The sequence below is a fragment of the Oncorhynchus clarkii genome, chromosome 3 (assembly GCF_045791955.1).
Source record: "Oncorhynchus clarkii lewisi isolate Uvic-CL-2024 chromosome 3, UVic_Ocla_1.0, whole genome shotgun sequence".
NCBI classification, from domain to species: Eukaryota; Metazoa; Chordata; class Actinopteri; order Salmoniformes; family Salmonidae; genus Oncorhynchus; species Oncorhynchus clarkii.
In genome coordinates this window covers 20829578-20853980 of record NC_092149.1, presented here as the reverse complement: position 1 = coordinate 20853980, position 24403 = coordinate 20829578, and the positions used below count along the sequence as shown (strand labels likewise).

The following is a 24403-nucleotide window of genomic DNA, read 5'->3' as shown; positions in this document are numbered from 1 at the left end:
TAAGTTCCTTGGCGTACACATCACGGACAAACTGAAATGGTCCACCCACACAGTGTGGTGAAGAAGGCTGAAGAAATTTGGCTTGCCACCTAAAACCCTCAAAAACCTTTACAGATGCACAATTGAGAGCATTTTGTCGGGCTGTATCACCGCCTGGTACGGCAACTGCACTGCCCACAACTGCAAGGCTCTCCAGAGGGAAGTGCGGTCTGCACAACGCATCAGCGGGGTTAAACTATCTGCCCTCCAGGACACCTACAGCACCTGTTGTCACAGGAAGGCCAAAAATAAGGACAACAACCAACCGAGCCACTGCCTTTTCACCCCGCTACCATCCAGAAGGCAAGGTCAGTACAGGTGCATCAAAGCTGAGACCGAGAGACTGAAAAATAGCTTCTATCTCAAGACCATCAGACTGTTAAACAGCCGTCACTAACACAGAGAGGCTACTGCCTACATACAGACTTGAAATCATTGGCCACTTTAATAAATGGATCACTAGTCACTTTAATAATGCTTACATATCTTGCATTACTCATCTCATATGTACCAGTATATACGGTATTTTATACCAGCTATTGCATCTTGCCTATGCCGCTCGGTCATCGCTCATCCATATATTTATATGTATATATTCTTATTCCATCCCTTACTTAGATTTGTGTGTATTAGGTAGTTGTTGTGGAATTGTTAGATTACTTGATAGATATTACTGCTCTGTCGGAACTAGAAGCACAAGCATTTCGCTATACTCACAATAATATCTGCTAACCATGTGTATGTGACTAATACAATGTGATTTGATTTGATTGTATCACTAATGAAAGGCTTCTGTGATTACATATGGAGGAAGAAGAGCAGATCAGTTATTGCTATTGAGAGGAAGGCCTTCCTGAAAGCCACACAGAGCTACGGTCCAGCAGTAAATCAACACTAAAACTATTCACACATATTGTATACACTAGAAGCACACATGCACGCACGCACACACACACACACACACACACACACACACACACACACACACACACACACACACACACACACACACACACACACACACACACACACACTGTCCGTGGAATACGAGAATGCAAGGCTTATTGTGTACATTATTTAAACTTATTATAGTAACACAAAAAATGCAAGCCTACAGATCAATTCAAATCAAATCAAATCACATTTTATTTATCACCTGCTTCATAAACAACAGGTGTGGAGTAAAAGTGAAATACAATGCAAAAATGTAAAACACAATTTAAATAGTGACGTGCGGAATAAATACACAGTGAATAACGAATAACAAAAACGTGTAAAAATACCAGTACTGAGTCGATGTGCAGTGGTACGAGGTAATTGAGGTACAGTAGCTATGTACATATAGTGGGGGTAAAGAGACTTGGCAACAGGATTGTGAAAGTGTGTGTGTGTGTGTGAGTGTTTGTGTGGGGTCAGTATGAATGTGTGCACATGTTATATAGTTGATGTTGGAAGTTTACATACGCCTTAGCCAAATACATTTAAACTCAGTTTTTCACAATTCCTGAAATTTAATCCTAGTAAAAATTCTTAGGTCAATTAGGATCACCGCTTTTTTTTAATAATGTGAAATATCAGAATAATATTAGCGAGAATAATTTATTTCAACTTTTATTTCTTTCATCACATTCCCAGTGGGTCAGAAGTTTACATACACTCAATTAGTATTTGGTAGCATTGCCTTTAAATGGTTTAACTTGGGTCAAACGTTTCAGGTAGCCTTCCACAAGCTTCCCACAATAAGTTGGTTGAATTTTGGCCCATTCCTCTTGACAGAGCTGGTTTAGGTTTGTAGGCCTCCTTTTCAGTTCTTCCCTCAAATGTTCTATAGCATCGTGGTCAGGGCTTTGTGATGGCCACTCCAGTATCTTCACTTTGGTGTCCTTAAGCCATTTTGCCACAACTTTGGAATTATGCTTGGGGTCATTGTCCATTTGGTAGACCCATTTGCGACCAAGCTTTAACTTCCTGACTGATGTCTTGAGATGTTGCTTCAAAATATCCACACATTTCCCTCCTCATGATGCCATCTATTGTGCACCAATCCCTCCTTCAGCAAAGCACCCCCACAACATGATGCTGCCACCCCCGTGCTTCACGGTTGGGACGGAGTTCTTCGGCTTGCAAGCCTCCCCCTTTTTCCTCCAAACATAACGAAGGTCATTATGGCCAAACAGTTCTATTTTTTTTCATCAGACCAGAGGACATTTCTCCAAAAAGATGCAAACCGTAGTCTGGCTTTCTTATGGCAGTTTTGGAGCAGTGGCTTCTTCCTTGCTGAGAAGCCTTTCAGGTTATGTCAATATAGGACTTGTTTTACTGTGGATATAGAGACTTTTGTACCTGTTTCCTCCAGCATCTTCACAAGGTCCTTTGCTGTTGCCCTGGGATTGATTTGCACTTTTCACACAAGTATGTTTCATCTCTAGGAGACAGAATGCATGTACTTCCTGAGCAGTATGACGACTGCGTGGTCCCATGGTGTTTACACTTGCGTACTATTGTTTTGTACAGATGAACGTGGTACCTTCAGGCGTTTGGAAGTTGCTCCCAAGGATGAACTAGATTTGTGGAGGTCTACAATTTTTTTCTGAGGTCTTGGCTGGTTTCTTTAGATTTTCCCATGTTCCAAAATACTGAGTTTCAAGGTAGACCTTGAAATACATCCACAAGTTCACCTCCAATTGACTCAAATGATGTCAATTAGCCTATCAGAAGCTTCTAAAGCCATGACATCATTTTATGAAATTTCCAAGCTGTTTAATAAAGGCACAGTAAACTTAGTGTATATAAACTTCTGACCCACTGGAATTGTGATACAGTGAATTATAAGTTAAATAATTTGTCTGTAAACAATTGTTGAATAATTACTTGAGTCATGCACAAAGTACATGTCCTAACCGACAGTTTGTAAACAAGAAATTTGTGGAGTGGTTGAAAAACTAGTTTTAATGACTCCAACCTAAGTGTATGTAAACTTCCGACTTCAACTGTATGTGTGTGTAACGGCATTCCTCCTCCTCTTCTGACGAGAAGGAGAAGGGGGACCAATGCGCAGCGTGGTAAGTGTCCATAACGTTTATTTAAAGACATAAACTGAACACTACAAAACAATAAACGTGAAACGAACGAAACCGAAACAGTACCGTGTGGCAACAAACACTCACACGGAAACAAACACCCACAAACCAACAGTGAAACCGAGCCTACCTAAGTATGATTCTCAATCAGAGACAACTAACGACACCTGCCTCTGATTGAGAACCATACTAGGCCGAAACAGAAACCAAACATAGAAAAACAAACATAGACTGCCCACCCCAACTCACGCCCTGACCATACTAAATAAAGACAAAACAAAGGAAATAAAGGTCAGAACGTAACAGTACCCCCACCCAAAGGTGCGGACTCCGGCCGCAAAACCTGAACCTATAGGGGAGGGTCTGGGTGGGCGCCTGTCCACGGTGGCGGCTCTGGCACGGGACGTGGACCACACTTTACTACAGTTTTTCTCCGCCTCATTGTCCACCTCCGTGGCCTCCTAAACACGGCGACCCTCGCCGCCGACCTCGGACTGGGGACCCTAGAAATTGGTCCCGCATGGACGGGAGATTCCGGCAGTGCCGGACAGGCGAGAGACTCCGGCAGCGCCGGACAGGCAGGAAACTCCGGCGGCGCGGGACAGGCAGGAGACTCCGGCAGCTCCGGAGTGAAAGGCGACTCTGGCATCGCCTGGCTGACTGACGGCTCTGGCAGCTCCTGACTGGCTGACGGCTCTGGCAGCTCCTGGCTGACTGACGGCTCTGGCAGCTCCTGGCTGACTGACGGCTCTGGCAGCTCCTGGCTGACTGGCGGCTCTGGCAGCTCCTGGCTGACTGGCGGCTCTGGCAGCTCCTGGCTGACTGGCGGCTCTGGCGGCCCCTGGCTGGCTGACGGCTCTGGCAGCTCCTGGCTGGCTGACGGCTCTGGCGGCTCCTCGCTGACTGACGGCTCTGGCGGCTCCTGGTTGACTGACTGCTCTGGCGGCACCTAGCTGGCTGGCGGCTCTGGCTCAGGACAGACGGGAGACTCTGGCGGCTCAGGACAGACGGGAGACTCTGGCGGCTGAGGACAGACGGGAGACTCTGGCAGCTCAGGACAGACGGGAGACTCTGGCAGCGCTGGAGAGGAGGAAGGCTCTAGCAGCGCTGGACAGGCGGGAACACCTGTAGGCAGAAGACGGAGAGACAGCCTGGTGCGGGGGGTTTCACAGGAGGGCTGGAGGGCAAACCGGGGACATCATGCGTAAGGCTGATCATACTAATTAAAGACAAAACAAAGGAAATAAAGGTCAGAACGTGACAGTATGGGCATTTGTAATGTGTGTGTGTGTTCGTCGGGGTGTCAGTGTAAGTATGTGTGAGTTTGTGGACAGATTCCAGTGTGTGCCCATACTGTCAGTCTATCTGACACAGATCACTAAGAAACATGCCTCCGATTCCGGCAGACAGACATTTCTAGCATGAATACTTCCAAAGAGGTTCCCTCGGCAGTCTTCAATCTTCCCACCCTGAGGAAATCTGGAGCAGAGGATTAGCTGTTCTATTTTCACAATTGAAACTTGCATCATTGTCTCCATTTAATCAGGGCCTTGTTTCAGACTAGCAACAAAAAAAGCCCGAGGAAGGAAGGAAGGAAGGGAAGGCAGAGAGAGAGGGAGAAACACACAGTGGTGTATTATAGAGAAATGGATTAAAAATAATATCATATCGCACTCTGTTGAAAAGAGGCCTAATCTGGTGGAGGAGAATGGAAGGAGGACTCCACTGAATAGAATAATAATTAAAGGAATCTATTACGGCTTTGCTAATGAATATAAATAGGAAGAGATCCATCTCTCCAAGGTAACTATGGGCTCCATGAGAAGATAATAGAGATGAAGAAATCATCACTTCACTGTTAATGTCTAAAGCTGTACAGTGCATGGCTGTAACACTGTAGTAATGAGGCTGCAGGCTGTAGTGCTGTGTTGTGGAGCTAATGGTATAGGTAGTATGGTGCATAATATGATGTATTTCTTCATTGAAAGACTACTGGCTGTAGTGCTGTGCTGTGGAGCTAATGGTATAGGTAGTATGGTGCATAATATGATGTATTTCTTCATTGAAAGACTACTGGCTGTAGTGCTGTGCTGTGGAGCTAATGGTATAGGTAGTATGGTGCATAATATGATGTATTTCTTCATTGAAAGACTACTGGCTGTAGTGCTGTGTTGTGGAGCTAATGGTATAGGTAGTATGGTGCATAATATGATGTATTTCTTCATTGAAAGACTACTGGCTGTAGTGCTGTGTTGTGGAGCTAATGGTATAGGTAGTATGGTGCATAATATGATGTATTTCTTCATTGAAAGACTACTGGCTGTAGTGCTGTGTTGTGGAGCTAATGGTATAGGTAGTATGGTGCATAATATGATGTATTTCTTCATTGAAAGACTACTGGCTGTAGTGCTGTGCTGTGGAGCTAATGGTATAGGTAGTATGGTGCATAATATGATGTATTTCTTCATTGAAAGACTGTTGCTACTGGCTGTAGTGCTGTACAGTAGTATGATGTACTGGTGCATATGATGCTGCCATTCTCTACTCAAAGACAGTTTTGTTTATCAAATCAAATCAAACTGTATTGATCACATGCGCCGAATACAACAGGTGTAGACCTTAATGTGAAATGCTTACTTACAAGCCCTTAACCAACAATGTAGTTCAAGAAGAGGTACTGTATTTACCAACTAAACTCAAATAAAAAAGTATAAAAAGTAACACAATAAAATAACAATAACAAGGTTATATACAGGGGGTACCGGTACTGAGTCAATGTGCAGGGTTACAGGTTAGTTGAGGTAATTTGTACATGTAGGTAGGAGTGAAGTGACTATACATACATAATAAACAGCGAGTAGCAGCAGTGTACAAAACAAATGGAGGGGGGGGGTGTCAATGTAAATAGTCCGGTGGGTATTTGATTAATTGTTCAGAAGTCTTATGGCTTGGGGGTAGAAGCTGTTAAGGAGCCTTTTGGTCCTAGACCTGGCGCTCAGGTACCGCTTGCCATGCGGTGGCAGAGAAAATAGTCCATAACTTGGGTGACTGGAGTCTCTGACAATTTTATGGGCTTTCCTCTGACCTATTATATATATATTATATTGGTCCTGGATGGCAGGAAGTGTGGCCCCAGTGATGTACTTGGCCGTACTGACTACCCTCTGTAGCGCCTTATGGTCAGATGCCGAGCAGTAGCCATACCAGGTGGTGATGCAACCGGTGATGCAATGCTCTCGATGGTGCAGCTGTACAACTTTTTTGTGGATCTGAGGACCCATGCCAAATCTTTTCAGTCTCCTGAGGGGAAAAAGGTTTTGTCGTGCCCTCTTCACGACTGTCTTGATATGTTTGGACCACGATAATTTGTTGGTGATGTGGACACCAAGGAACTTGAAACTCTCGACCCACTCCACTACAGTCCCGTCAACGTTAATGGGGGCCTGTTCGACCCGCTTTTTCCTGTAGTCCACGATCAGCTCCTTTGTCTTGCTCATATTGAGGGAGAGGTTGTTGTCCTGGCACCATACTGCCAGGTTTCTGACCTCCTCCCTATAGGCTGTCTCATCGTTGTCGGTGATCAGGCCTACCACTGTTGTGTCGTGAGCAAACTTAATGATGGTGTTGGAGTTGTGTTTGGCCACACAGTCATGGGTGAACAGGGAGTACAGGACATCTACATAGCTATTGTGTTTTTTGATGGTTTATGTTTGCTATAGTTCCTTGAGATCTTTGGTAAACTGTCGAATACTAGTCTTTGCTATATTCAGAATCTCTTGATACACATACACAATGTAAATATTTGCCCAAATCCTTTCATGATTTAAATAATGTATTTTTGTTTGTTGTGTCATTTTCTTGGTAATTCAACATTCTGTGAGATGATCTGAGAATTTGAGGTGAGAACAACATGTGGATATGTATATATTAGTAGGAAAACATAGCAGGCTTTTGTGTGTAGTGTGAGAATCCTGACATTTGGTCGGTGTGTCTGTGAGAGGAAGCTTGTTGAACATGTAGCAGGGTTCATTGAGGTACATGAGCGTGTTCAAGAGATGCCTAACCAGGATCAACAGACAGCCATGATGGTGGGCTGGAGTGGACCAGAGGCCCTGTTCTCATCACCCAGTCATCTCTACACATTAGGGTCGCTAACTTGGAGATTTGTGAGTTGTTTGTGCACACACACACACACATGCACACAGTTGTTGGCAATCACCAGCCAGTCATCTTCAAGACTAATTTCCTGGCATAATATGTTTCAGATGGTAATGGGGTGGAGAGAAAGAGAGAGAGGGGGAGAGAGAGAGAGGGAGAGGGAGAGACAACTTCCATTGTGATATTGTCATTACACACACACACACACACACACACACACACACACACACACACACACACACACACACACACACACACACACACACACACACACACACACACACACACACACACACACACACACTCTCTCTCTCTACCCTAACCACAAACACAACCAGTCTCTGAGTTGTTTAAACACTGTTTAATGTTTACTATACTATTTGATAGTGTTGAACAGCCACAAAACAGTATTCAGGTTGTTCAATAGAATAGAAACATCTAACATACATCAAGGGGTTTATACATACTGAGAGAGGGGGGGGGATGTCATGGTGATTTAGGTGTGAGTGAGAGGGGAGAGAGGGTGAGGAGACACAGACCCGGGGCCTCAGCTCAGGCTGGTCAGAGACAGATTTTAATCAGAGAGGCTGGAGAGCCAGAGGCCCCCCAGGGGCCCTACGCATCACATGGCATTACAGCGCAGACAAAACAACACCAGCACCCAGATGACTAGCCTAGCCTCCAAATAAAAGATAACCCTGCCAACACACATAACCATCATCATCCAGCCCACTGCTGCCTTAATCTGGCTCGTCCTTCAACACCAATTAACTTAATTGAGGGGATAAATGACGCATCCTAGTTTAACTTCATTGAGGGGATAAATGACACATCCTAGTTTAACTTCATTGAGGGGATAAATGACACATCCTAGTTTAACTTCATTGAGGGGATAAATGACACATCCTAGTTTAACTTCATTGAGGGGCTAAATGACACATCCTAGTTTAACTTCATTGAGGGGATAAATTACACATCCTAGTTTAACTTCATTGAGGGGATAAATGACACATCCTAGTTTAACTTCATTGAGGGGATAAATGACACATCCTAGTTTAACTTCATTGAGGGGATAAATGACACATCCTAGTTTAACTTCATTGAGGGGATAAATGACACATCCTAGTTTAACCTCATTGAGGGGATAAATGACACATCCTAGTTTAACTTCATTGAGGGGATAAATGACACATCCTAGTTTAACTTCATTGAGGGGATAAATGACGCATCCTAGTTTAACTTCATTGAGGGGATAAATGACACATCCTAGTTTAACTTCATTGAGGGGCTAAATGACACATCCTAGTTTAACTTCATTGAGGGGATAAATGACACATCCTAGTTTAACTTCATTGAGGGGATAAATTACACATCCTAGTTTAACTTCATTGAGGGGATAAATGACACATCCTAGTTTAACTTCATTGAGGGGCTAAATGACACATCCTAGTTTAACTTCATTGAGGGGATAAATGACACATCCTAGTTTAACTTCATTGAGGGGATAAATGACACATCCTAGTTTAACTTCATTGAGGGGCTAAATGACACATCCTAGTTTAACTTCACTGAGGGGATAAATGACACATCCTAGTTTAACTTCATTGAGGGGCTAAATGACACATCCTAGTTTAACTTCATTGAGGGGATAAATGACACATCCTAGTTTAACTTCATTGAGGGGATAAATGACACATCCTAGTTTAACTTCATTGAGGGGCTAAATGACACATCCTAGTTTAACTTCATTGAGGGGCTAAATGACACATCCTAGTTTAACTTCATTGAGGGGATAAATGACACATCCTAGTTTAACTTCATTGAGGGGATAAATTACACATCCTAGTTTAACTTCATTGAGGGGATAAATTACACATCCTAGTTTAACTTCATTGAGGGGATAAATGACACATCCACATTTTTTCTTTAGTCTTATCTTTATTTTCTTTAATAGTAGGCCTTGGGACTTTTGGGAATAGTCAGATCAGACTCATTATTATATGTGTGATTTAAAAACGAAATTAAATAATTAGCATGTTAAGTAATGAATGAATGGTTTAATTTGCATTTAACTTAGTTCCCTGCATTTTAGTTTTTCATCTGAAGCCAAATGATCTGTGAATGGCGAGGGCAGGTTCTTTGTTTGGAGTGGTGATGTATTCAGACCCTTTATTCTAAAATTAATTACATTGTTATTTTCCCTCATCAAATCAAATCAAATCAAATGTATTTATATAGCCCTTCGTACATCAGCTGATATCTCAAAGTGCTGTACAGAAACCCAGCCTAAAACCCCAAACAGCAAGCAATGCAGGTGTAGAAGCACGGTGGCTAGGAAAAACTCCCTAGAAAGGCCAAAACCTAGGAAGAAACCTAGAGAGGAACCAGGCTATGTGGGGTGGCCAGTCCTCTTCTGGCTGTGCCGGGTGGAGATTATAACAAAACATGGTCAAGATGTTCAAATGTTCATAAATGACCAGCATGGTCGAATAATAATAAGGCAGAACAGTTGAAACTGGAGCAGCAGCACAGTCAGGTGGACTGGGGACAGCAAGGAGTCATCATGTCAGGTATTCCTGGGGCATGGTCCTAGGGCTCAGGTCCTCCGAGAGAGAGAAAGAAAGAGAGAATTAGAGAGAGCATATGTGGGATGGCCAGTCCTCTTCTGGCTGTGCCGGGTGGAGATTATAACAGAACATGGCCAAGATGTTCAAATGTTCATAAATGACCAGCATGGTCGAATAATATTAAGGCAGAACAGTTGAAACTGGAGCAGCAGCACAGCCAGGTGGACTGGGGACAGCAAGGAGTCATCATGTCAGGTAGTCCTGGGGCATGGTCCTAGGGCTCAGGTCCTCCGAGAGAGAGAAAGAGAGAAGGAGAGAATTAGAGAACGCACACCTAGATTCACACAGGACACCGAATAGGACAGGAGAAGTACTCCAGATATAACAAACTGACCCTAGCCCCCCGACACATAAACTACTACTGCAGCATAAATACTGGAGGCTGAGACAGGAGGGGTCAGGAGACACTGTGGCCCATTCCGAGGACACCCCCGGACAGGGCCAAACAGGAAGGATATCAATCTACACAATATACCCCATACTGACAAAGCAAAAACAGGTTTTTAGAAATTGTTGCTAATTCTTTAAATACACTAACATTCAAAAGTTTAGGGTCACTTAGAAATGTCCTTGTTTTTTAAAGAGAAAAACATTTTCTGTCCATTAAAATAACATCAAATTGATCAGAAATACCATGTAGACATTGTTAATGTTGTAAATGACTATTGTAGTTGGAAACGGAAGATATTTATGGAATATCTACATAGGCGTACAGTGGCCCATTATCAGCAACCATCCCTCCTGTGTTCCAATGGTACATTGTGTTCGCTAATCCAAGTTTATCATTTTAAAAGGCTAATTGATCATTAGAAAATCCTTTTGCAATTATGTTAGCACAGCTGAAAACTGTTGTTCTGATTCTCTAAGACGAGTCTTGGTTTTTACAAACTTCTTCCATTTAAGAATGACGGAGGCCACTGTGTTCTTGGGGACTTCCAATGCTGCAGACATTTTTGATACCGTTCCCTAGATCTGTGCCTCGACACAATCCTGTCTCAAACCTCTACGGACAATTCCTTCGTCGTCGTGGCATGGTTTTTGCTCTGACATAAACTGTCAACTGTGGAACCTTATATATGTGCCTTTCCAAATCATGTCCAATCAATTGAATTTACCACAGCTGGACTCCAATCAAGGACGATCAATGGAAACAGGATGCACCTGAGCTCAATTTCGAGTCTCAAAGTGAAGGGTCTGAATACTTACGTAAATAAGGTATTTCTGTTCAGGTTTTTATACATTTGCAAAAATATCAAATCGCTTTGTTGTTATGGGGTACTGTGTGTAGATTGCTGAGGATTCATTTTTATTTAATCCATTTTAGAACTTAACAAAATGTGGAAAAAATGTGTCATACAGAACCATGTCTATGAGGCTTATACTGTATGACTCAGGGGTGTCTAGACTGAAGTGTCCAGTGGGAGTGAGGGTAGTGTGGGGGTTTCCCCTGATACAGGTGCGTGATGGGGCCTTTTCAGTGGGCATGTGCTGCCAGTGGCTGCCTGGTCTCATAGCTGCTCTGCTCTCTACAGCCTTTTCCCCTGGCTGCTCCTCTCTCCAGTGGCCCCGCTTCTCTCAGGGTGTTTATGTTCCAGTCAAAAGAGCCAGAGCATCATGACTGTGCTAGCGCGTCCCTGTGACCACCAGAGCTCCGGCTTGAAGGCTGCAGCCACCTCACTCACGTCACCACTTTAGGCCCTGCCACCCAATCTCTTTCCAACTTCGGAGGCAGCATGTCAGTCCTTGCCGTTTAGGATATGTAATCAATCTAAATAATAAATAAATAATACATCTATAAATCCATAAATCTAAATAAATATTGAATAAATAAAGATGAGAGAGAGAGCGAGAGAGAGAGAGAGGAGGAAAGAGAATGAGAGAGAGAGAGAGAGAGAGAGGAGGAAAGAGAATGAGAGAGAGAGAGAGAGGAGGAAAGAGAATGAGAGAGAGAGATAGAGAGGAGGAAAGAGAATGAGAGAGAGAGAGAGATGAGGAAAGAGAATGAGAGAGAGAGAGAGAGAGAGAGGAGGAAAGAGAATGAGAGAGAGAGAGAGAGAGAGAGATGAGGAAAGAGAATGAGAGAGAGAGAGAGAGAGAGAGAAGAGGAAAGAGAATGAGAGAGAGATAGAGAGAGAGAGAGGAGGAAAGAGAATGAGAGAGAGAGAGATAGAGAGAGAGAGAGAGAGAGAGAGAGAGAGCGAGAGAGAGGGAGAGACATAGAGACATAGACGGGAGACAGAGACGGGGGAGAAGAGAGAGAAGAGAAGGAGGCAAGAACGAGGCAGAAGAATAGACAGCGTCAGGTGTAATGTTCATACTGGCTGACACAAGGGAAAAGCCAGGTTTTAAAGCGTTTAGCTTTAATTTCAGTCAGGAGTGACATAATTGATTTTAATGAGATGTTTATAGAGTGAAGTGGCGGTGTTGCTAAATCATTTGCAAGGCTTGCTGCCTGCTTGGTTCTTCAGAGGCTCACACAGCACTGGGGAAAAGAGAGAAAAGCACTCAAGCAGCCGTTGCCAAAATTCACACAGTCCCCCTTGCCCCCCATCTCAGACTTAAACCAACCTCCCCACTTCCAAATCCCAGCCAGCCGACTCTGTGGCCCACCTTCTCTGCACTGTGATTGACAGGTGCCACACTACACCAGAGTCATTATAAAGACACTTCTCTCTGGGAAGTTACTGAGGCAGTGTGGACAGCAGAGAATGGTCCCTTTCCTATACTTCACCCCCTCCATCCCTCAGGGAAAGACAGACTGTCACTCTGCAGCTGGCGACCACACAACTCCATCACCCCCCGTCCTCCAGGGTGTCACCCACCCTGCAGCAGCTTCACTTCCCTTTTATTAACACCTTTTAAAATAGACATTATTAATATCACACGATTTTATTCCTGAACTCCCCCACCATTACACCACTGACAGCAACCACCCACAACACCATATTATCATCCAAACTGCCGTCACAACCGCTTCCGGCAAACAATCGGGTCAAGGGTGGGGAAATGATAGGTTTAGGTCTGGATTTATTCAGCAGGACAGCGGTTTCCAACGGCAACCCTCAGTCATGATTTCCATACAACAAACGTAAGGAGCTATTTTGATTGCTTTCCAATCAAGCGAGACAAACACTAATTAGATTTTTTTGAGGGACTGTGGAATTAGGGGTGTGGAACTTGGAGCGTGGATGACTGGCATTTCTCTCTGATAAGTTGCTCTCATATCAGTCTCCTTACGCACTTCTGTTTACTGTCAGCCGTTTATTATTACAGAGAGTGAAGGAGTAAGCTGCAGATTCTGAGAGAGTCCCAAACGCCACCTTATTCCCTATATAGGACATTTGACCAGGGCCCATGGGGCGCTATGTAGGGAATAGGGTGCCATTTGGTACACACCCAGTGTGTTTTCAGAGATTAGAGATGTCTGGGTTTACCATACCTTTTTATGATTGTTTGTCTAATGTGCTGTGTGCTGTAGATGTCATGTCGCCATGGTTATTTGGCATATTAGAAAATAGCCCTTTCTTTGCTTGTCTTGCCCTCTTCCCTGTTCCTTTCGCTCCTCTATTTTTGTTTCCTATAATAACATGGTGTATTTTCATGATGGAAGTCTCACAGTCCAACCAAGTTAGGTAGGCCACGAGGATGCAACAGTTTGAATGGTTGACATCCCAATGAAATGAGATCTATATGGCACAGACATTCCATTGACTGGGATGTGATAATGTGATGATATGAATGATCTGTGATGTGGTTGGCGGGGATGATGACACATTGTCTCTCTTGTTGGAGACTCAAGCTGTTGTCATATTTCTGATGGTTGACATCCCACTGAGTTGTTGTGACGTAGCCTATTGACGGGGATGTGATGACATGATAAGGACACATTCTCTCTGTTGTTTCACAGATAGACGTTGCTCTCATGAACAGATGTGGAATCTTTATTTGATCGCCCTGTTGCAAGAGAACTTTCCTGCAATGCAGAAAATGTAAAACTTGTATTGTCTTTGAGGTTTAAAAATGTATCTACCCCTACAAAAATCTCAATTACTTAAAATCCACATAATAATACACATATTGTTGCTGCAGGATTATTTTCCTGCTGTAGCAAACTGACTCATATTAAGATCCTACATCTGTAGACTGATACATGTGGTGTGATCTAGTAATATGTGATGATTTGTGATGCGGTGATGACACATGGTCTCTCTGTTCCACATACAGACACTGCGTTCATGCCCGATGCTGTGACGTAGGCATCCAATTGACTGTGAAAATCAAATCAAATTGTATTGGTCACGTACACGTATTTTTCAGATGTTATTGCAGGTGCAGCAAAATGCTTCTGTTTCTGACTCCAACAGTGCAGTAATAAAGTGCCTAGCAGATATCTCAACTTAGATGTCAACCCACCACCTCAAGCACCAACCTTGACAAGACGGAGCTGCTCTTCCTCCTGGGGAAGGCCTGCCCGCTCAAAGACCTATCCATCGCGGTTGACGACTCCACAGTGTCGCCCTCCCAGAGTGCAAAGAACCTTGGCATGACCCTGGATGTCACCCTGTCATTCTCTACAAACATCAAAGCAGTGACCCGCTCCTGCAGGTTCATGCTCTACAACATCCGTAGACTACGACCCTATCTCACACAGGAAGTGGCGCAGGTCCTAATCCAGGCATTTGTCCTCTCCCGTCTAGACTACTGTAACTCTCTGTTGGCTGGGCTCCCTCCTTGTGCCATCAAATCCCTGTAACTTATCCAGAATGCTGCAGCCCGCCTGGTGTTCAACTTTCCCAAGTTCTCCCATGTCACCCTGCTCCTCAGCACCCTCCACTGGCTTCCAGTCGAAGCTCAAATCCACTACAAGACCATGGTGCTTAATTATGGAACAGCAAGAGGACCTGCCCCTCCCTACCTTCAGGCTATGCTCAAACCCCAACCTGAGCACTCCATTCTGCCACCTCAGGTCTCTTGGCCCTTCCACCCCTATGGGAGGGAAGCTCCCGCTCAGCCGAGTCCAAGCTCTTCTCTGTCCTGGCACCCAATGGTGGAAGTAGCTTCCCCCTAAAAACCTGAACCAGCACTTGATCCTCCCCACCCTTTCTAGCTTGGGCTCTACTGGTAACTACTTTGAGGAAAAATGTCAAATATATACACTACCATTCAAAAGTTTGGGGTCACTTAGAAATTGATTTGATTTTGAAAGGAAAGCAAAAAATAATTGTAGTGGAGAAGGTGTAAAGTTTTAAGTTCCTCAGCGTACACATCACGGACAAACTGAAATGGTCCACCCACACAGACAGCGTGGTGAAGAAGGCGCAACAGCGCCTCTTCAACCTCAGGAGGCTGAAGAAATTTGTCTTGTCACCAAAAACGCTCACAAACTTTTACAGATGTACAATCGAGAGCATCCCGTCGGGCTGTATCACCGCCTGGTATGGCAACTGCTCCGCCCACAACCGTAAGGCTCTCCAGAGGGTAGTAGGTCTGCACAACGCATCACCGTGGGCAAACTATCTGCCCTCCAGGACACCTACACCATCCGATGTCACAGGAAGGCGAAAAAGATCATCAAGGACAACAACCACCCGAGCCACTGCCTGTTCACCCCGCTATCATCCAGAAGGCGAGGTCAGTACAGGTGCATCAAAGCTGGGACCGAGAGACTGAAAAACAGCTTCTATCTCAAGGCCATCAGCCTGTTAAACAGCCATCACTAACATTGAGTGGCTGCTGCCAACACACTGGCCATCTCTAGCCACTTTAATAATAAAACATTGGGTGTAATAACTGTGTCACTAGTCACTTAAAAACTATGCCACTTTATATCATGTTTACATACCCTACATTACTCATCTCATATGTATATACTGCACTCTATACCATCTACTGCATCTTGCCTATGCCGTTCGGCCATCGCTCATCCATATATTTATGTGTACATATTCTTATTCATTCCTTTGTTGTTGTGAAATTGTTAGATTACTTGTTAGATATTACTGCACGGTCGGAACTAGAAGCACAAGCATTTCGCTACACTCGCATTAACATCTGCTAACCATGTGTATGTGACCAATAAAATTTGATTTGATTTGAAGTCTAAAGAAGGACAGTTTTATTGCTTCTTTAATCACAACAACAGTTTTCTGCTGTGCTAACATAATTACAAAAGTGTTTTCTAATGATCAATTAGCCTTTTAAAGTGATAAACTTGGATTAGCTAACACAACGTGCCATTGGAACACAGGACTGATGGTTGCTGATAATGGACCTCTGTACGCCTATGTAGATATTCCATAAAAAATCTTCCGTTTCCAGCTACAATAGTCATTTACAACATTAACAATGTGTACACTGTATTTGTGATGAATTTGATGTAATTGTAATGAACAAAAAATGTGCTTTTCTTTCAAAAACAAGGACATTTCTGTGACTCCAAACGTTTGAACAGTACAATGCGTTCAGAAAGTATTCACACCCATTTACTTTTTCCTCATTTTGTTGTTACAACCTGATTTTAAAATTTATTCAGTGGAGATGTTCTGTCACTGGCCTACACACAATACCCCATAATGTCAAAGTTGAATTATATTTTTAGATTTATTTTTAAATTAAATATAAATTAAAAGCTGATATGTCTTGCGTCAATAAGCGTTCAACCCCTTTGAAATGACAAGCCTAAATAAGTTCAGAAGTAAAAATGTGCTTAACAAGTCACATAATAAGTTGTGTTGATGTATATATTTTTGTATGTACATACAATTATCTGTTATTATCAGTTGAGCAGTGAATTTCAAACACAGATTCAACCACAAAGACCAGGGAGGTTTTACAATGCCCAATAAAGAAGGGCACCTATTGGTAGATGGGTAAAAAAAAAGCAGACATTGAATATCCCTTTGAGCATGGTAATAATAATAATATAATATAATAACACTTTGGATAGCGTATCAATACACCAAGTCCCTACAAAGATACAGGCGTTCTTCCTAACTCAGTTGCCGGAGAGGAAGGAAACCGCTCAGGGATTTCACCATGAGGGCAATGGTGACTTTAAAACAGTTACAGAGTTTAATGGCTATGATGGGAGAAAACTGAGGATGGATCAACAACTTTGTTGTTGCTCCACAATACTAACCTAAATGACAGAGTGAAAGAAGGAAGCCTGTATAGAATAAAATGATTTGAAAACATTCATCCTGTTTGCAGTAAGGCACTAAAGTAAAACTGTAACAAATGTGGCAAAGAAATGTACTTTATGTCCTGAATACAAAGCGTTATGTTTGGGGTAAATCCAACACAACACATCACTGAGTACCACTCTTCATACTTTCAAACATGGTGGTGGCTGCATCATGTTATGGGTTTGCTTGTCATTAGCAAGGACTACAGAGTTTTTTAGGTTACAAATATATGGAACAGAGCTTTGCACAGGCAAAATCCTAGAAGAAACCTGGTTTAGTCTGCTTTCCACCAGACACTGGGAGACAAATTCACCTTTCAAAATAAAACACCCGCAGGCCAGATTCGGACAGAGGGCCACCAGTTGGAGATTTACTCAGAAAGACTCAGCTGTGATTCTAACATGTATTAACTCAGGATGTGAATAATTATGTAAAATTTTTGTATTTAATTTGTAATACATTTGCAAAAGTGTCTAAAAACATGTTTTTACTTTGTCATTCTGGAGTATTGTGTGTAGATGGGTGAGAAGAAAAAAAATATTTAATTAATTTTGAATTTAGGCTGTAACACAAAATGTGGATTAAGTCAAGGGGTTTGAATTATCTCTGAAGGCACTGTATGTACTGTACACTCTTGTCCAGATGGGATAGGGCATTTTGCAGTTCAATGGCGATTGCGTCATCTATGGATCTGTTAGGGCTGTATGAAAATTGTAGTGGGCCTAGGCTGTCAGGAACAGGAGAGGTGATATGATCCTTAACGAGCCTCTCAAAGCACTTCATGATGACAGAAGTGGGTGCTACGGGGCAACAGTAATTTAGTTCAGTTACCTTCGCTTTCTTGGGTACAGGAACAATGGTGGACATCTTGAAGCAAATGGGGACAACAGACTGATGAAATTATACTGAACAAAAATATAAACGCAACAAGTGTTGGTCCCATGTTTCCTGAGCCAAAATAAAATATTTCAGAAATGTCCATATGCACAGAAAGCTCATTTCTCTCAAATGTTGGCCACTTGTTTACATCCCTGTTAGTGAGCATTTCTCCTTTTCTGAGATAATCCATCCGCCTAACATAAAGTGTGCAGTTTTGTCACACAATGTCACAGATGTCTCAGGTTTTGAGGCAGCGTGCAATTGGCATGCTGACTGCAGGAATGTCTACCAGAGCTGTTGCCAGAGAATGTAATGTTAATTTCTCTAAAATAAGCCGACTCCAACATAATTTTAGGGAATTTGGCAGTACGTCCAACCGGCCTCTCAACTACAGACCAGGTGCAACCACCCCAGCCCAGGACCTCCAGATCCGGCTTTTTCGTCAACGGGATCATCTGATACCAGTCACCCGGAAAGAGCTGATGAAACTGAGGAGTATTTCTGTCTGTAATAAAGCCCTTTTGTGGGGAAAAACTCGTTCTGATTGGCTGGGCCTGGCTTCCCAGTGGGTGTGCCTATGCCCTCCCAGGTCCACCCATGGCTGCGCTCCTGCCTAGTCATGTGAATTCCATAGATTAGGGCATAAGTTATTTAATTCAATTGACTGATTTCCTTATATCAACTGTAACTCCGTAAAACCCTTGAAATTGTTTGCATGTTGCGTTTATATCTTTGTTCAGTATATATAAAACATTTCAATTCTACATTCTCTCTGTTGTTTTCCAGACGGACGCTGCGCTCATGTACGATGCCGTGCACGTGGTGGCCGTGGCCGTGCAGCAGTCTCAGCAGATCACTGTCAGCTCCCTACAGTGCAACAGACACAAACCCTGGCGCTTTGGGAACAGATTCATGGCCCTCATCAAAGAGGTACGTAGTATTATACATTACACACTGGCCCACTGGACAGGCAGAGGAGGGATGGAATGAAAGAGAGAGAGACAGCCTACCCACACATAGGAGGGAGAGCATGAAAGAGCGAGAGAACACCTACAACACACATAGGAGAGAGAGACACAAGAGAGACATTCAGAGAGACAAGCTGGATGGTGACAGGGGGGCAATAAAAGAAATCTATGTAAATGAAAGAGAAATGCTTTGTTTCTACTGCAACCATCTTAATCTTAAACCTGTCTCTCTGTTTTCATATCATGTCCCTACAGAATGGGTCTACATGATCTTAATATGGGCTAATTATTCCTCAGTGTGCTAGATAGATTCTGGAAACTGGGGTGGTTAATCCAAACGTCCCTGTCTGTCTGTTAGGCAGTTAAAGATATATAGCCCAGGCTATATTTAGGGTCTGTAAAGCCTAGCTACCCTGTTCTGTTCTGTTTGCTCTGTGAGATATCACCAGAACACTCACACTGCTCCCGGCTGGGGGGTGGTGTGTGTGGAGGGTGGGGAGGGAGTAATGGGGGGGAGGGAGGAATGACATATTAAAGCTCTTCGTCTCGAACCGCCGCGCAAATAATCTCACATCTCGCCACCTCTAGTGCTCTCTCTCTCTAAGCCTGTGGACCAGTACTAGGGTGGACACCGGCCAGCCCTCATAAATGACACCACTGTTTAGCCTGATGGTCTTTATACACCACTGCACAGTCGATCCAGAGTGACATACAGGGTAACATTTCACTATCACTGCATGGCCACTGCATCACAGGCTAACACTGAACTATCACTGCCTGGCCACTTCATCACAGGCTAACGCTGAACTATCACTGCATGGCCACTGTATCACAGGTTAACACTGGACTATCACTGCATGGCCACTGCATCACAGGCTAACACTGAACTATCACTGTATGGCCACTGCATCACAGGCTAACGCTGAACTATCACTGCATGGCCACTGTATCACAGGCTAACGCTGAACTATCACTGCATGGCCACTGTATCACAGGCTAACACTGGACTATCACTGCATGGCCACTGTATCACAGGCTAACGCTGAACTATCACTGCATGGCCACTGTATCACAGGCTAACACTGGACTATCACTGCATGGCCACTGCATCACAGGCTAATGCTGAACTATCACTGCATGGCCACTGTATCACAGGCTAACCCTGAACTATCACTGCATGGCCACTGTATCACAGGCTAACACTGGACTATCACTGCATGGCCACTGCATCACAGGCTAACACTGAAATATCACTGCATGGCCACTGCATCACAGGCTAACACTGAACTATCACTGCATGACCACTGTATCACAGGCTAACGCTGAACTATCACTGCATGGCCACTGTATCACAGGCTAACACTGGACTATCACTGCATGGCCACTGTATCACAGGCTAACACTGGACTATCACTGCATGGCCACTGTATCACAGGCTAACACTGGACTATCACTGCATGGGCACTGCATCACAGGCTAACACTGTACTATCACTGTATGGCCACTGCATCACAGGCATCACAGGCTAACACTGGACTATCACTGCATGGCCACTGTATCACAGGCTAACACTGGACTATCACTGCATGGCCACTGTATCGCAGGCTAACACTGGACTATCACTGCCGGACGGGTAGGAGCATTGGGCCAGTAACTGTAAGGTTGCTGGATCGAATCCCCGAGCTGACAAGGTAAACTGTGGTTCTGCCCCTGAGCAAGGGACAGTTGATGTGGATGTCGATTAAGACAGCGCTCCGCAACTCTCTGATTCAGAGGTTGGATTAAATGCGGAAGACACATTTCAGTTGAATACATTCAATTGTACAACTGACTAGGTATCCCCCTTTCCCTACACTATCACTGAATCCCCACTGAATGACAGGCTAACATTACACTATCACTGAGTCACCACTGCATGACAGGCTAACATTACACTATTACTGAATCACCACTGTATGACAGGCTAACATTACACCATCACTGAATCACCACTGTATGACAGGCTAACATTACACTATCACTAAATCACAGGCTAACATTACACTATCACTGAATCACCACTGCATGACAGGCTAACATTACACTAATCCTGAATCACCACTGTATTACAGGCTAACATTACACTAATCCTGAATCACCACTGTATGACAGGCTAACATTACACTAATCCTGAATCACCACTGTATGACAGGCTAACATTACACTATTACTGAATCACAACTGTATTACAGGCTAACATTACACTATCACTGAATCACAGGCTAACATTACACTATCACTGAATCACCACTGCATGACAGGCTAACATTACACTAATCCTGAATCACCACTGTATGACAGGCTAACATTACACTATTACTGAATCACAACTGTATTACAGGCTAACATTACACTATCACTGAATCACAGGCTAACATTACACAATCACTGAATCACCACTGTATGACAGGCTAACATTACACTATCACTGAATCACAGGCTAACATTACACAATCACTAAATCACCACTGTATGACAGGCTAACATTACACTATCACTGAATCACAGGCTAACATTACACAATCACTGAATCACCACTGTATCACAGGCTAACATTACACTATTACTGAATCACCACTGTATGACAGGCTAACATTACACTATTACTGAATCACCACTGTATTACAGGCTAACATTACACTATCTCTAAATCACCACTGTTTGACAGGCTAACATTACACTATTACTGAATCACCACTGTATTACAGGCTAACATTACACTATCACTAAATCACCACTGTATGACAGGCTAACATTACACTATTACTGAATCACCACTGTATGACAGGCTAACATTACACTATCACTGAATCACCACTGTTTGACAGGCTAACATTACACTATCACTGAATCACCACTGTATGACAGGCTAACATTACACTATCACTGAATCACCACTGTTTGACAGGCTAACATTACACTATCTCTAAATCACCACTGTTTGACAGGCTAACATTACACTATTACTGAATCACCACTGTATGACAGGCTAACATTACACTATTACTGAATCACCACTGTATGACAGGCTAACATTACACTATTACTGAATCACAACTGTATTACAGGCTAACATTACACTATCACTGAATCACCACTGTATTACAGGCTAACATTACACCATCACTGAATCACCACTGTATGACAGGCTAACATTGCACAATCACTAAATCACCACTGTATTACAGGCTAACATTACACTATCACTGAATCACCACTGTATGACAGGCTAACATTGCACAATCACTAAATCACCACTGTATGACAGGCTAACATTACACTATTACTGAATCACAACTGTATTACAGGCTAACATTACACTATCACTGAATCACAGGCTAACATTACACAATCACTAAATCACCACTGTATGACAGGCTAACATTACACTATCACTGAATCACAGGCTAACATTACACAATCACTGAATCACCACTGTATCACAGGCTAACATTACACTATTACTGAATCACCACTGTATGACAGGCTAACATTACACAATCACTAAATCACCACTGTATGACAGGCTAACATTACACTATCACTGAATCACAGGCTAACATTACACAATCACTGAATCACCACTGTATCACAGGCTAACATTACACTATTACTGAATCACCACTGTTTCACAGGCTAACATTACACTATTACTGAATCACCACTGTATGACAGGCTAACATTACACTATTACTGAATCACCACTGTATTACAGGCTAACATTACACTATCACTGAATCACAGGCTAACATTACACAATCACTGAATCACCACTGTATCAGAGGCTAACATTACACTGAACATACTACATCTATTTAAAACAGATTTATTAAAATTTATTTCATATGTATTTCTTTAAATGTATTTAAACCTAGATTATGACCAATTTCCACTGTTATTTTCAACATAACCATGTCCAACCACATAGGCAGATAATTGTAGTTATTTCTTAGAAATCCACAATCTTCTTTCATCTAGTTCTCTCTTCCCAACGTAGAGGAACAATGTGACATTTATGAGCCTGTAATAACATGACTTTAGATGAGTCATACTACAGGTTCTTTCTGAAATAACATCCGCTTTAAGCCAGTTGCTCCTGCTTCTCTAAGAAAAGGGCACAGAATTCAACACTTGCTGTGCAATGTAACACAAGAGAGTTCAGTGCTTAGGGCCACATTTATGCTCAATATTCAGCATTCCAAAGCAGTGCCTGTATCGTTACAGATTGGGTAATAACTATCTCACTGTTACTAAAGCAACCATCAGAATTATGTCCAAAAAGCATCTGTGTCCTGGAGAAAGGTGTATCGAGTTTGTGTGTGTGGTATTAATAAATAAGTGTGTGTGTGGGTGTGTGTTCGTGTCTGTCTGTCTGTGTGTGCAGCATACCTTTGTGTGTTTGTGTGCCTTGCTTAAAGGTGAACTCTAATGAATAATGAATGTCTCTATTTTGCTGAGAATGAGTGTGACCTCTTCCTCTTTGGTTATGATGAATCTCTCTCTCTCTCTCTCTCTCTCTCTCTCTCTCTCTCTCTCTCTCTCTCTCTCTCTCTCCCCCTCGCTCTGTCTTTTTCTCTCTCTCTGTCTCTCTCTCGCTTCCTACACCTCTCTCTTTCTCTCCTCCAGGCCCACTGGGATGGCTTGACTGGGCGGATCACTTTCAACAGAACCAACGGCTTGAGGACAGACTTTGACCTGGATGTGATTAGTCTGAAGGAGGATGGACTGGAGAAGGTACTAGGGGCGTGTGTTTGTGTGTGTGTGTGTGTGTGTGTGTGTGTGTGTGTGTGTGTGTGTGTGTGTGTGTGTGTGTGTGTGTGTGTGTGTGTGTGTGTGTGTGTGTGTGTGTGTGCGTGCGTGCGTGCGTGCGTGCATGTGTTTGAGTGTGCATGTTTATAATACATGACCATGTGTGCACATCTATGGAGGAGATAACTCATAAACAAAAGCTTGTAAACACAACAGATCGAACCTACACCCCCACACACACACACCCTCCTAACACACATGCTCCCCTGTGTGTGCCTCTCAGCTGCTCCTGACCTCCCCATCCCTCTCTGTGGCGTGTGTCTGCGCCTCCATGAATAATTTACTCTCTTAATGAAAAAACCTTCAGGAGCCCTCCAGCCTCGTGAAGTCTGAATTAAACAGTTGATTTACAATTACAAAGCAGCCATCTCTAAGGCCTCAGTAGTGGGCATCAGAGAGAGGAGCAGGACTGTTGTGTCTGTAGTGGGTTGGTGCTGCAGAGCTGCTGAGTGTCTGCTGAGATGAGAAGCCCCGTAGCGGGTAAGAGAATAACACAGCCAGGATGAGAGGCCCCTGCAGGCTTGTCCCTCTCCTCCTTCTCTTCTTCTTTCAGCTTCCACCAACCCCTCCTTACACACTCACACACATGCACACACATATACTCAGTACTCCACCTCTTC

At 43.4% G+C, this 24403-nt stretch overlaps 1 protein-coding gene across 1 annotated transcript in view; it reads left to right on the top strand.

Annotated features, from left to right (window-relative positions):
* LOC139390762 (glutamate receptor ionotropic, kainate 2) overlaps positions 1–24403 on the top strand; it is a 224874-nt gene that overhangs the window by 118981 nt on the left and 81490 nt on the right. Inside the window, exons 8-9 of the mRNA XM_071138120.1 lie at positions 18754–18897; positions 23601–23708. Coding sequence (XP_070994221.1) covers positions 18754–18897; positions 23601–23708 — 252 coding nt within the window. The remainder of the gene's footprint in view (positions 1–18753; positions 18898–23600; positions 23709–24403) is intronic.